Consider the following 14,114-nt stretch of genomic DNA (forward strand, 5'->3'; position numbering starts at 1 on the left):
GTTTTATTTTGTTTTCTTATAGATTTGTAAATGACAACCTTAGGGGTCTCAGAAGTTTCCCAGTGAGACGACCCAGTAAAGCATATGACGATCGACCGGATCCGATTTATCCTTTCGATAATACTCCTAATAAACTCGAAGAGATTTTGGGTCCGCCCGCTAGACCCGAAGCTCCTATACGTAATACCCGAAAACGAGATGCTAAGAGAATACACGTTAAAAGTTTAGGAGAAGTCGAGGAGGTAAGTAATAATAATTTTCAATTTAGGTTAGGGATTTGCGTCAAAAGTACGTATATACGCCAACTCATTTAGGAATATTTCATAATGCTATTTACTATTTGAAAACTGGTTACAGAATTCAAAAAGCCAAAAAACGCTCAGCCAGGATGAGCTCAGAGTAAACCAAAGGAGACAGTACTAAAAACACTTTTAAATTTAAAAAAAGAAGCTCACCACTTCCAAATAATTTGCGCAAAATAAGAATACAGAATATTCCAGTCGTGAGGAAGATGTTTTTAGCAAAACATCAAATTGGTTTATAAAAAGTGAACTAATTTGCATTTTTTCCAAGTTGCTCTGTTGTTCTTCTACATTTATAGGGTTTTGCATCAGGGTATTTTTTTCTTTTGAAATTTTGTTAGAAATATCTAAAAAAAAATTAAGCCCTTAATATTTTCTTTAAACTTTGACTTTTTTTAAAATGTGTATAGGTAGCTCAGGCATTTAATGGAATTTAATGCTGTACAAAAGTGCCCATTATAGTTTTATTGTAACACAGAACAGAGAGATAGTACGCGTTACTAAACCAATTGTTTCATAGAATTCACGATGATCGAAAAATCAATATTTTTGCGACGATAAATTCTATAAATTTCAATTTTTAAAACAGTTAAAGCTCAATATCACGAGAAATATTAATCTCAGCGGTGTAGGCCACATAACTTTTTTTGGTTACAGAATTATTTCCTACATGTTTTTTCACAGCACATTTAAACAATAGCAGGTTTATTATTTTATATTTTTTTTTTATTTGACTTTAAATAGTTTTCCCTGGTTTTATTTAGTACGCAAGATTTGAGGCAATATCATAATACACTCGATTTTCGAGGCTTTAAATCAGAATAATTTTTAAATTTTAATTTCAAAATTTTCGGTTTAACAGCAACTTGCTTTATGTTTCTAAATTAGGACAGTTGACATATTTTTACATATTTCGAAAATTATTTTTTATTTATTCTGTAGTATGAATAAGTCAAAAATTTATATTTTTAATCATGGAAAAATAAATTTGATCGTGTTATAGAGAAAATAGGTAAATATGTATTTTTGGCATTTCATTTTATCAAATAGAATCAGGAAGAGTATCGCTTTTTAGATGTTTTAGATGCTTTTTTCCGAATATGTTTTTTAATGTTAATTATCATATTATCAAATGATTTTTACATAAACCACTATAAAATGCACTTCGGCAACTCAAAATATACCATTTTTAAGTCGTTACAGTTTAAGAAAACACACATAATTTTCTTATTCTGTTTAGGTGGTTGACTCAGGAAGTATAGATAAGGGATTATTAGGAACTATAGATGAAAGAAAAGCTCATCTCGAGTTTAGCAGATTGTCGGGTAATTTTACCGCTCAAGAGGGTTCGAACAAATTATCGTTAACTCCGAAAAGGCAAAGATCGAATCTCACCCAATTAGGTAGACGAAATAGTGATCCTGCAACCAAAGTACTTATTAATGAACATATAGGTAAGTCAAGATTTGATTATGATTGTAATGGATTAGTCGTTACAATGTTATGGTTATGTTAATGGATTTACGTTAATGTTTTTTTAATTTATTTTATTTTCCAATAAATTGTCTTAAGAAAACCGTGAGAAGTATATTGCATGAACTGTTTTGACAACAAAAATTATAATAGAATATATTGTTTTCAGATTTAAAATCTGTTGTTTTGAGTTAATTTTTTCTTCTACTCATTAAATTCAAACAAGTATCAAGACGCGGGCTATATAATAGTCAATAATATATTATACATTATTTATCAACTTATGTCGAAAATTACATATCGAACACATAAGGAAGTATACTTCTCTACACTAATATTTTATTTTGCGATTTATTTGTGAAATGTGCCACTCAAAGGCCCCAACAGCGAAACCTTTGATGATAAAAGAAACCGCAAAATAATTATTGGTGGTGAAAACTATCCCCTGATTTCAACTGTAGGTCAAGTGGTTGCTTTATCTGGTTTCAGGTGAATAAATAAAAGTCTTCTTTTAAACATTACAAATCTAGTTATCAATATATCTATTCATGGATTTTTAAACGAAGCCGGTTCCGCTCGCGTATTTTTTAATTGTCGGAAAAATGATTATATTAACGCCGATAAAATCGCGAATATTCGGTTTTTTCCAAATATCTTCGGAAGTATTCGGAATTTTCGAAATTTCAAAAGAGCGTTTTAATGTGCACCAAATTGCGCAACTTTGCCTCAATTTAACCGATCTTATCTCTTTTACTTTACGAGATCCCAGTGGTGAGGCTGGGATTTGGGACACTCTGTACAATACTTAAAAAAAAATGATTATGAACAAAACACGACGTAATGTCTAGTAAAAACTCTAGTTAAAGTCCAGTGCAACGATATATTAGAATGGTCACCCGTCAAAACACCAGCATTCCACCTGCCAAACAATGTCATCCACCTTCTATTTACATTGTTTGACAAGTAAAATGCTGGTGTTTTGACGGGTGACCATTCTAATATATCGTTGCACTGGACTTTACATTTTTCTAATGTAGCATTGATTCGACTATTTTAGGACAGCATCTCAAAAAAGCTGGGTAAATTTATAAAAACACCGATTGAAGGAAAAATCTGTTCCGAATGACCCCGATTATTTTTGCAAAAAATTTAAAAGGTGTTTAACACTTGCTTCTAATATTTTTTAGTATTTAATTTTATTCGACAGATAAAGAGAAAAATAAAAATGGTAAGAGAAAATTTAGAGGACATTCGCTGTCCATCATTTTGGAGTTAAAAGTCAAACGCAGTATAAAGTTTGTTAGTAAATAAACGCAGTATAAAGCAACGAGCAGTTTTTAGCCCTATAATAAACTAAACATAGTTTACCCTCATCCTATTGAACCAGCCCCTATTTGATCTTTCTGATATACAGTATCGGACAAAATTAGAGAGACTCGACTACTTACGTCTTTTATGTAAGATAAAAATGATTAAATTCCTCTTTTTGTGCTGAAGGATGTTATGTTTTGAAGTAGTTTAAAAAGGCACTAAAATAAATTTAAAAAAAAAAAAACATTTCTCAAGATTTATTAGGAAAAATAAAAAAATGCAAAAAATTCTGTGCGACAAAATTAGAGAGACTTATCCTTAAAGTACATTTGTACCCTATACTAATGAAACTAACCTAATACTTTGTCCAGTACCCTTTATTCTGGATAACTTTTTCACATCTATTCGGCATCGATCCAATGAGATTCGAAATTACAGCCGGATCCATTGATTTCCAGGCATTCTCGATTTCTTCAAATAATTGAGCACGATTCCCGATGTTTTTAGTGCGAATCTTTTTCTCTATAATCTCCCAAAGATTTTTAATTGGGTTCAAGTCCGGCGATTGCGGTGGCCATTTTAAAACTTGAATTTTGTTAGCCAAAAACCATTCCTTCACAAGTTTGGCCGTATGTTTGGGGTCGTTATCGTGTTGGAACGTGAATCTTAGCGGCATTTCCCATTCGGCGTAAGGCAACATTACATCTTCTAGTATAGTCCGATACATAAATCTATCCATAGTGCCCTCAATTTTGTGGACAGGACCCATTCCATAACCCGAAAAACAACCCCAAACCATTAAATTGCCACCTCCGTGCTTCACAGTACCAGAAACATATTTTGGATCAAGCCTTTTGTTTGCTGGGCGATGTACGAACTGCGCTCCATCACTTCCAAAAATATTATATTTAGACTCGTCACTAAACAAAACCTTATTCCAGTCCTTAGCTGTCCAGTAACGGTGACGTGTTGCAAATAACATTCTAGCAGCTACATTTTTTTTTGATAGATGGGGTTTTTTGCTGGTCTCCTTCCAGGAAGCCCCGCCTCCGCTAATCGCCGCTGCAGTCCTGGATGAAACCCCAGGCGCCTCCAATTCAGCCAAAATCTGTGTTGAAGATAGACGCGGATTATTCTGACTTAGTCGTTTAATTCTCCTGTCCAGCAGTACTGAGGTTTTTCTCTTGCGGCCACCTCTTTTAAGGTTTGTCACTCTTCCACGGAGCTGATAATTTTTTATTGTTCTGGAAACCATTTGTTTACTGACGTTGAATTGCTCTTTTATTAATTTTTGTGAGCGACCTGAGTTATAGGCTTCTATAATTTTTTCTTTTAGGTCTATGGAATAATGTTTACCACGAGGCATTGCTAATGATATTCTCAAACTAATAAACAGAAATTAAACTAATCGCGACTTCAGCGAAACTAAATACAAAATGAGTCTCTTTAATTCTGTCGCAGTAATTTTATATCAATGTTAAAAACATTCTTTAAATAAATGTAAACATGAGCTACAAAAATGAATTGTTAATAATAGAATTGTTGTCAACTCCGGTATACACTGCTTAACAAATATTAATATTATTTCAAGTACAAAAAATTGGAGTTGGCAAATAGAGAAGTCTCTCTAATTTTGTCCGATACTGTATTTTAGTTTTTAGAATGTATTTTTAAAAACTGGGTTAATTCAAAACCTGATTAAGCATTATTTTACTCTGATTTCGAGACAGAAAAAAAACAAGCTGCCTTACCAAAACCATATTTAACTGAGTTAGTTATGATTAATGTGTTTTATTATGATTTCGAACAGCGCACCGATATTTGGTTATGTTCTCATTAATTACAACCTACTAGATCTTTTTTCAATAAAAAGAAATGTCTAATCTACAAGAACGTGCTAAACAGCAGAAATAAAATAGGTTAACAAATAACAAAAAAAACTAACTTTTATTGTAAGACAAAGGCAACAAATATATTGTGGCGTTTCTGCTTTGAAATTTTGTTTTCCCTCAATAAAAAAATCGACCCGGTTCAAACCAGGAACACTTCATAATGTTATGAAAATTCACGTTTTGTCACAAAAAACTCTTAGCATTCCTATACACTGCCGAACATTTTAGCCCACATGTGCTCAGGTTTTTCTGTAGGAGATATAAATTCATACCTCCAATTATATTTTGTAGATTATTATATAGATTATTGTTTTAATCAATCACATTTATTAATTGTAGGAAGTTTTAAAAAACTGATCCTACAGATAAAGAAGTGTTTTTCGCACCGTGTATATTCAGAACCTTTAAACCAAATTTATAAAGTAATTTTTCCAAGGTTTTCTGTATATAAAGTATAAAATATTTAGAGTCTGAAGGATTCGGGAGTTAGGAAAAGGTCAGTTGAGATCGTACCTATATTTTTAATGAATGTTTGCTTTTAAATTTTACTTTTTCGCATAACTTTCACTTTCTTTTCTTATTTTAATAACTCTCCATCCATATTTAAGGAGCATCTATTTTCTTGTAGGTATAGATGCCAGCCCTGCCTCGAAAGGAAGTGACAAGTGGAGCGACAATAATACCCACGATCTAGCGGGTCACACTTTTCGAAAAATAAACCGACTCGCCAAAGACGACTGTTGCTCCTTCTGCGACCAAAAAATAGATATGTTTTACACGCAAGGGTATAAGTGCACTCTTTGCAAGAAACTTTTTCATCCTAAATGTATTCAGAACAACGTGTTCGAGAATCCATGTCCCATTCGGCGTTCTGGACCTGAAATCGGTAAAGTAAAACATAAACAAACAGCACGTAAGCAAAGGAAATACTCGGGAGCTCCAATTGATGTAAATAAGTCGGAGGAAGCGAAATTTAGTTTAACAGGAACGTCGGAATTTACAGACAGGTAATATACTTAGTTTACCATATTAAGTAAATTATAGTCGGCATTCATTTTGTTTTGTGCACAATGCATTTTAAGAAAATCCGAACGAACGAAAATATAAAAGGAGAGTTGAAAAATGAAGGATTGGATTTTAAAAAAATGTCATATTTGCTTTTTAATTTTTATTTTAATACTAAATTATAGACAGTGCTATACATTTTACTATACATAAATAATTACTATACATTTTAAGGCTACTTCACTGCATCTCCATTATTTCGATAATTTTGAAGGGTATGCTTCAGTATAGTCTTCCGTTTAATTATTTGTCTCTTTATTTTGTATCTAACTCTGATTGAGCTAATTATGCCAAAAATTATTCGTAGTTTAATTTTCAATATTTGTTTATGTTTTGTTTTGTTTTTTGCATTATCAAGTTTTTATTAATTTTGTTTTTAAAAATTTTACCAGGTTTGAATTAAATAATTGTATTGGTTTTCCCTTACTAGGAGATATTTACCAAGAAATGTTAACGACAGAGTGTTAATGACTCATCGACATTAAAGAGCAAAAATCATATCTACTTTAAGAGCGGTGGTAATTTTGAACAATAAAGTACCTATTAACCAAAAAGATTTGCGATGTTACTAAATTTATATAAAAATAGTAATTGTTCATTGATTATCGAAGTTTTTTTTCAACCAATATTAAAATATATCAAGATATTGAAAAAAATTGTGGAATATTAGTTATCTTATCTTTAAATCTCTGAATTCTTAGTTATATTATATTTTATCATATGCCTTAGCAAAATATTTAAATATTGTTCATAAAGCAGTATGTTTTAATGTGAGTAAACGAATTAAAAATCAAAAATACAAAATCCATGTTTATGAAAAATGTTTATCCTGTTCAAGTTGTATGCACATCAGAAGATCGACGAATCCAAATTCGTCATCATACATAGTTCACGAAGATACTGATTGTTTAAGTTATAACATTAAACAAAAAAAAATCCACAGTATCACAGTAAATTTAATAAAACTTTAGTCAAATGGCGACTCGATGTTTTGCCTTAAGACCATCATCAGACCTGCAAATAATTAAAAATAAAAGCTTCAAATCTTATGTAAACATGAGAAATCAAAAATAAAAACACTTACTGGACAATAAGACAACAACCACCTGATTCAAAATAATCATCCATTATTCTCAAAGAGACTTAGATATATGACCAAACGAGGAGAAAGTATACGTAAAGTCAGTCTCACAAATCAAGCGTCTATTAAAAGTTCGTTTAGCCGCATTAGGGCATCATCAGATCTAAATAAAATTATCAAAATTAAATAATAAAGAACAAAACGCTAATTAACAGAAAAGACATACCTCATCTAAATACAAAAACTACACACTGACTCTTACTAACATAAATAAAAATGTTAATTTTTTCATAACATAAATAAAATTTTACATTCATCTTTTGCTGATGATGCCCTAATGCGGCGAAACGCGTAACCTTTTAATAGACGCTTGATTTGTAAGACTTTGACTTTGAGTATACTTTCTCCTCCTTTGGTCAACAAACTCTTATGATGAGTAGCAAAATTTACATATAAACGATTTACATCACAAGTAATCAAATTATTATAGGAGTTTCTCAAAGATCCAATTTTTTCGTCGTGTCGCAGGTATGCAATAATCTATTGTCACGAAAGAAATATTATTCATTACGTAATTGTCCAATTTTGGCAAATAAACTTGTTATTATTATAATTAAGCGGATGATTAGCGAAATCCGATTTTGTTGATGTTAAATCACTGTTTTTACGTTTTCGAAATTGATGTTTATCTATGGACAATCTGGGCATTTAATTCTATGTATCTTGTAAGATAGCAGGGCTCACTTTCTCTGTAATTTTTACTAAGTAAACATTTTAAACGAATTATAATAGTTGTTTGTTCCCTGGTTTATTACAGGACGGATCAGATAATCACCGGAGCCGAAGAATTGACTTTGATGCAAGAATTTATTGCTGAAAAAATCATGAAAATGGAAACGGAAGGCGGAAAGTCGAGCGAAGTGGACAAGGTGTTTAAGCAGGCGTTAAGGGAATTTAAAGACAATTTAGTACAGATGTACAGCGCGGCATCGAAACACATGGAGGCGTGCAATATTAGATATAAGGACCTTATTAGTATTTTTAATCAGGCGATGATGACTGTCTGTCAGCGTGAGCTCAAAGAAAATGAGACAAAGAATTTTCCTATAACGTTAGGTGTAAATGCTTTTAGGTATGTATTCCTCGTGTTTTTTTTTATTAATAAATGTATTTTATTTACTGTCTAAATTAACGGTATTTTCTAAAGCGGAGGTATTTTCTTTCCGAAATGTTTTTTTGTGATGGTGTGCGTGATAACTGTTTTGACTTTTACGATATATATTACACTTAACATTGATATAAAAATAATAAAACTAAAATCATGGTACAACTACAGAGCTTGTTTGCTATCGTGCAAGTTTAAATTTTTAAGGTAAAATGCGAGATTGAAGACAGAAGTACTTTATTACGCTAATTCTATAAAATTAAAGAATGCTAATGGTTCTTTATCAAATAAATTAAAAAATTACAAAAAAATTAATGAAACAAAATCAAACGTTAAAGGTAAAAGAGAAAATAACTGTTGACGTTTATTGTAGGCAGATAATATTAAATATTTAATAGATTAAATAAATCCTATTAATATTCTATCCATTTGATGTGGATAATTACATTAGAAAAGACCCATATATTCCAGTGTATCTATCAAATAAGAGCTTGTTTTTTTCAATCTGCGGTATTAGGTCGCGTAAAGTGTTTGAGTCAGTTTTTTAACTTATCTGTAGAACTTTCTGATACGGTTTCGTTGGATTTACTGCTAGGTTTTTATTTCGGACAAAATCGGAACTTGAAATATGTAGGATAGTAAGAGCGAACTCAGCAAAAGCCAATTTTGAGAAATTGAGTTTTAAAAAATGTAAGTTAATTAAAATTACGGAGGGCGAATTTAATAAAAGGTTGGCAACAATTTGATTTTAAACTTACTTATTATTTACTATGCCGGTCCCGGCACACAGTAGATCGAAGTTTAGGAAAACCCGGACATTCGTCGACATTCGCAATAACTTTTTGGTCTTATTATTTTGAATTAGTTATTTTTGTTTGATAACGGTATAAGATGTTTTTTTTTAATTTTGATTAAAACATTGACGTAATACAGAGTACAGGGTGATTAAGATTCTAGGTTTACCGTAACGATTTAAAAATCGTAAGGTATAGCAAACGTGTAGTTTAAATTTGGCAAATTTGTTTATTTTAAAGCTTACTTAAATAAGAAACTAAAAATATTCTTAGACCTTCTGGATACATCCGCAAAAGAAAGGATATTTAACATTTTAGTTTTTTCTTTTTTCTGACTGTATGTCAAAAGTTTATAAAAAACGAGAAATGGTTTTGTGTAGCAGTTTTTTTACCTTTATAAGGTAGTACTGTCAGAATTCCAATTCGACGTTTCGGTTCCTGTCAACCATCATCAACTTTGTTTTTTCTTATAGCCGTAAACGATTCTAACATTGTAACATTGACCGTTTTATTTTCTATTCAGTGATTTGCAACTCGGTATGCTTATTTAAAATCAAATATTTCTTATAAGACTCAATTTCATGAGGACCTCTTATGAAAAATTCAAAAACTGAATGCTGGCAAGAACCGAAACCTACGATTAAAATTCTGAGAACGCTAGATAAGGACGCGGACGCTACAAGAAGACAAATTGTTTATATATTATTTATTATTTATACAAAGTAAAAAAAAACAGAAATGGCAAAATTTCTTCTTTTTTTTCAATCATTTATTACATACGGTAAATAGTTTTGACATATGAAGAGTTAATAATTTATTATTTCTTCCAAGAGCAATAGAGTTTAATAACTGGCACTCACTCACTGGTTTTGATGTTCAATCAGAATAGAGAGAATTGACAAAGATAATTTACATTTTTGCCTAAAGTATACCATACCTATTATTCTCATAACATAACAATAACAACAAATAAATAACAAGAAACTAGCTAAATAAATTTAGTTTTCAAATTAATCAAGGAAAGAGCCTCTTCTGTCATGATAGTTAGTTTTTTGTTATCAGATTTTAATCTTATGGTAGATATGAATGGATCTGATGAGAGAATTAGATTATGTAAAATATCTTCGTTTGTAAATATCCTACTACTTTTTCTTGCGTGGAACTCTCTGTAATGGTGAAAATGTTTATTCTTCGCCTCTGCTGCTTCTTCTGAAAGGTTACCTATAGGGAATATAAAATTTCTTATTATGTCGGCTTCATGCATGAGAAGTTTGTGTATAGATGCCGGCATGTAGTACCATCCATACAACTCTACATATAATTTAGCTGTTTCCTTGGCAAACTTATCAAATCTTTCTTGAATAATATTTTCTCCAGACGCTAATACTTGTAGAATAATGTAAAAGTTTTTTATTAACGACATTAGATCACGGCCCACTCACGATATCTTATATCTTGAAAACGGTTCAAAATATAGCAAAACGGCTTCTCATGCATGCTCCTGCCTTTCTTTTTTAATTTGACATCCATATTGTTAGGTACTTCAAGTTTAACCAACACCTCCTTTAAAACCGTATGTGCAATTTAAACCGGAAATTGTTGTCAAATGATTGAAAGTTGAAAATGAAGATGGGAGCCTCAAAGACGTTTCGCGCTAATTTAACCCATTTTCGAGATACCTATGTCGCTTGAAAATCCGGAAATTGTCAATTTTCAAACATCAATATCAAATAAAGAAGATTTTTTGTTAAAAATTTTGCATAGAGCTCAAAAATGCATAAAACTACATGATGTCGCATTGAAAATTTGGAAGTTGATATCGGTACCTTCATATTGAGACACCGTGTATAACTAAAAATACATTCAAAATATACACCACCCCGTATTTTGAAACCATTTTTTTGTAACAATTCTTTGTATTTCTGTGATTAGAAAGGTTTCTTAGTCTACGCAATCGTTGAATTCAGCTATCCTATGCAACCTAAGCGTAATACGCGATTATTTCGCGGGGTCGCAAGTGGTCGCAGACAATATTTGTTGGCATTACTTAGGTAAGGTTTGATCTTACCAAAACGCCTAATTTTAGCTTAGCCAATTGAAGCCATTTTTTTAAAACCCAAAAAACTTAATAATTGAGAAACAACATCATCGATAACAGACATATCATACCACAGATAAAAGAGATAGTACAAAAACAATATTTATACACTAAATGATTCTCAGATATATTAGTTTCAATATGCCGCAAAGTGTAAATTGTCAGTTTTCCAAAACACCTTTTTTGGGGAACCAAAAAATAGTTAATATTTTGTCATATTTAACAATATAGACTTTACCATTGAAATCACATAATTTTTTCCACCGTGCAGGTAGCCAAAACTATTTTCTAAAAACAACAATATGTTTATATTATAAAAATATAAAATAGGTCGGAGAAAATCATAATTTTTAAAAATCGTCAATGTCCACCTATTTACATTGCCTTGTTCTACTGTGCGGCAGCACGGTGGGTATATAGCTGCCTAGCAGTCGTGTGGCCCTGGGTTCGAGTCCCAGACTTGGCATGGTCGTTTGTGATGTCCGATTTAGTTTAAGTACTAACAAATTATAGAGGCTTTTCGTGACTAAATGTGGTCAGCGCAAGGTCAATAAATAAATTTAAAAAAAAAACATAGGATAGCTCACAACATAGCAAATTATTTTCTTTGTAGTAGTTTTTTCATTACAATTTTTTTTAATTTAATTTTTTTACAATTTTTCCTTACTCAGGACAAAAATTATAATTCCCAGTTAGTTGATATTGCGTTTATTTAGAAGGTGAAGCAAGGGCGAACACACCATTTTGACGGTATTAAAAAAAAATTTGGCTCAATGTTGAGTTTGCCCTTACTATCGGCAACGCCTCATATATCCCGACCCTTTGTTTTCCTTACTTATTATTTTAAAAAAAGCAGTTTAATTTTTCTGCTAAAAGACAGTTGTGTCGTAACCACCGCGCTAAAATCTATACGCATTCTTTTACAATGAAATATAAAGACATGAAATATATTCTGCAGACGTAGTTTGAATTATCGAAATATCACACTGTATACATTTAAATTTTAGAGGATTTATGGACGAGTTTATGTCGACGAAAAGCGAGGATAAACCGAACAAAACTAAAAGAAAAAAAGAGAAAAAGCGAAAAGTGGAGACTTACAAGTGCAAAGGGCACACGTTTCTTCAGACAATCATCAACATCCAAACCGCTTGCGAGATCTGCAATTCATTTTTCATGTGGCCGATCGAGCGGGGTCTTGTGTGCCAAAGTTGTAAACTGACGTGCCACAAAAAATGTTGCACCAACGCCAGTCAGTGCCAAAAGGAACCTCCACAGCCCGGGGAAAATAAGAAGATATTCGGGGTCGCTCTGGTTACCTTAGTCACTGAGGAGCATAAAATTCCACTCGTTATCGAAAAGCTTATTTGTACAATTGAGGTTAAGGGGCTCTACACCGAAGGCATTTACAGGAAATCAGGCGTCAAGTCAAAGATTACAGAAGTGAGAAATCAGATGGATCAAAGTCCGGATAATGTGGAATTTGACAAATATCAGGTTCATGTGTTGGCTTCTGTATTAAAGGTAAGATTTTTATATTTATACATTTTTAAATTGTTTTGGTCTCTTAATAAATACATTTATTGACCTTACATTTAATTTTATAGGTTATGACAGTAATATCTACAAAATGACAGGCTTGTTTAAAATTATCCCGGTAAAGAGAATTTATGTTGTTTGTTGTCACTAATTTTTTTTTTAAATTTTGGTAATATTTACTGTTTAATATTGTTTTGTGTTTAACCTTTTCTGCTTATAGTGATAGTGTCAATTATTTACATAAACACTAGCTTTGTGCAAAAAAGTTGAGTTGTTTTCAACATACATTATTAATAAGATACTTATTTATGATTAAAAAAATATAAAGTTATTCGATATTCTTTCCCATAAAAATCAAAAACAAGGACATACAATCTAGAGGGTGGTAATTATTACCCGTATGCAAATATTTCAAGGAACTAGTGAAAATAAAAAAAAAAACTGTAAATATATGTCTTTTGTCCAAAGAGCGTCAATTTCGTTATAACATTGTCTTTTCTCTTTCGGAATTTCCGTTTTTTCTCGGATGTTGTGTAAAAATTGTTTCAAGTGTAGGGGAAATTGTTCGGTTAAAAATACTTCGATTGATTTCGAAGACTTGACAACAGTGTAAGCGGCAACCGTGCTCCGTCATAGACCATTTCTGGGAAGCACACCGAAATTCGAATGACGCCCTCGGGATCGATTTCCTCTCGAAAACGATTTATTTGCAGGACCGCACTGTCCGCTTACAACTATGGGATACTGCCGGATAGGAACGCTTCCGTTCCCTGATCCCTTCGTACAAAAAGGCTCCCAAGTAGCGGTGATCGTTTACGACATCACCAACTTAAATTCTTTTGAACTTACGTCCAGGTGGATCGAGGACGTACGTAAGACGCGGGGCGCTCAAGTTGTCATAGTCTGGGTAGGAAACAAAGTAGACCTGGAGAGCCTCAGGGATGTACCGACTGAAAAAGCTGAGAAGCTAGCCAAAGAACTTAACATAATGTTTATGGATACTAGTGCAAAGTGTGGCTATAATATAAAATAATTATTCAGAGGAATCGGTGATGCCATACAGGAATCCGAGCCCCTTTTCAAGCATGAGGAATCCCTGCACGAAGTGAGTTTGAGGAGTGGGACGAAAAAAAAGGAAGAAGATAAGGCATCTTACTGCCTCTGCTAATAAAATGCTAATTTAATGTCCGTCTCCTTGAGCTTTGTCAACAACTACGAGGCAGTATTGCGAGAGAAATCGTGTTGTTACGCTTCTGTTTTTTCTTTTTCTCTTTTATCCCTCTTAGAACTATTAATCTAATTAGTTAATCTATTGTACCTAATGTTAACAAGGCATATTAAATCCAAAAATCTCATCCATTCTTTTCGAAGAGACCAACATACAAAATTGACGA

The 14,114-nt window shown here is 32.1% G+C and overlaps 1 protein-coding gene across 4 annotated transcripts in view; it reads left to right on the forward strand.

Annotated features, from left to right (window-relative positions):
• Window positions 1–14,114, forward strand: part of LOC126745653 (unconventional myosin-IXa-like) — a 101,022-nt gene that overhangs the window by 64,241 nt on the left and 22,667 nt on the right. For 3 of the 4 annotated variants that reach the window (XM_050453604.1, XM_050453595.1, XM_050453614.1), the window contains 5 exons: window positions 23–242; window positions 1,543–1,756; window positions 5,607–5,985; window positions 7,942–8,256; window positions 12,189–12,705. In XM_050453604.1, coding sequence (XP_050309561.1) covers window positions 23–242; window positions 1,543–1,756; window positions 5,607–5,985; window positions 7,942–8,256; window positions 12,189–12,705 — 1,645 coding nt within the window. Of the gene's footprint in view, window positions 1–22; window positions 243–1,542; window positions 1,757–5,606; window positions 5,986–7,941; window positions 8,257–12,188; window positions 12,706–12,788; window positions 12,839–14,114 lie in introns of all 4 variants that reach the window. The other variant, XM_050453623.1, reaches the window with a different exon arrangement.

The sequence above is a fragment of the Anthonomus grandis genome, chromosome 1, assembly GCF_022605725.1.
Source record: "Anthonomus grandis grandis chromosome 1, icAntGran1.3, whole genome shotgun sequence".
In the NCBI taxonomy this organism is placed as follows: Eukaryota; Metazoa; Arthropoda; class Insecta; order Coleoptera; family Curculionidae; genus Anthonomus; species Anthonomus grandis.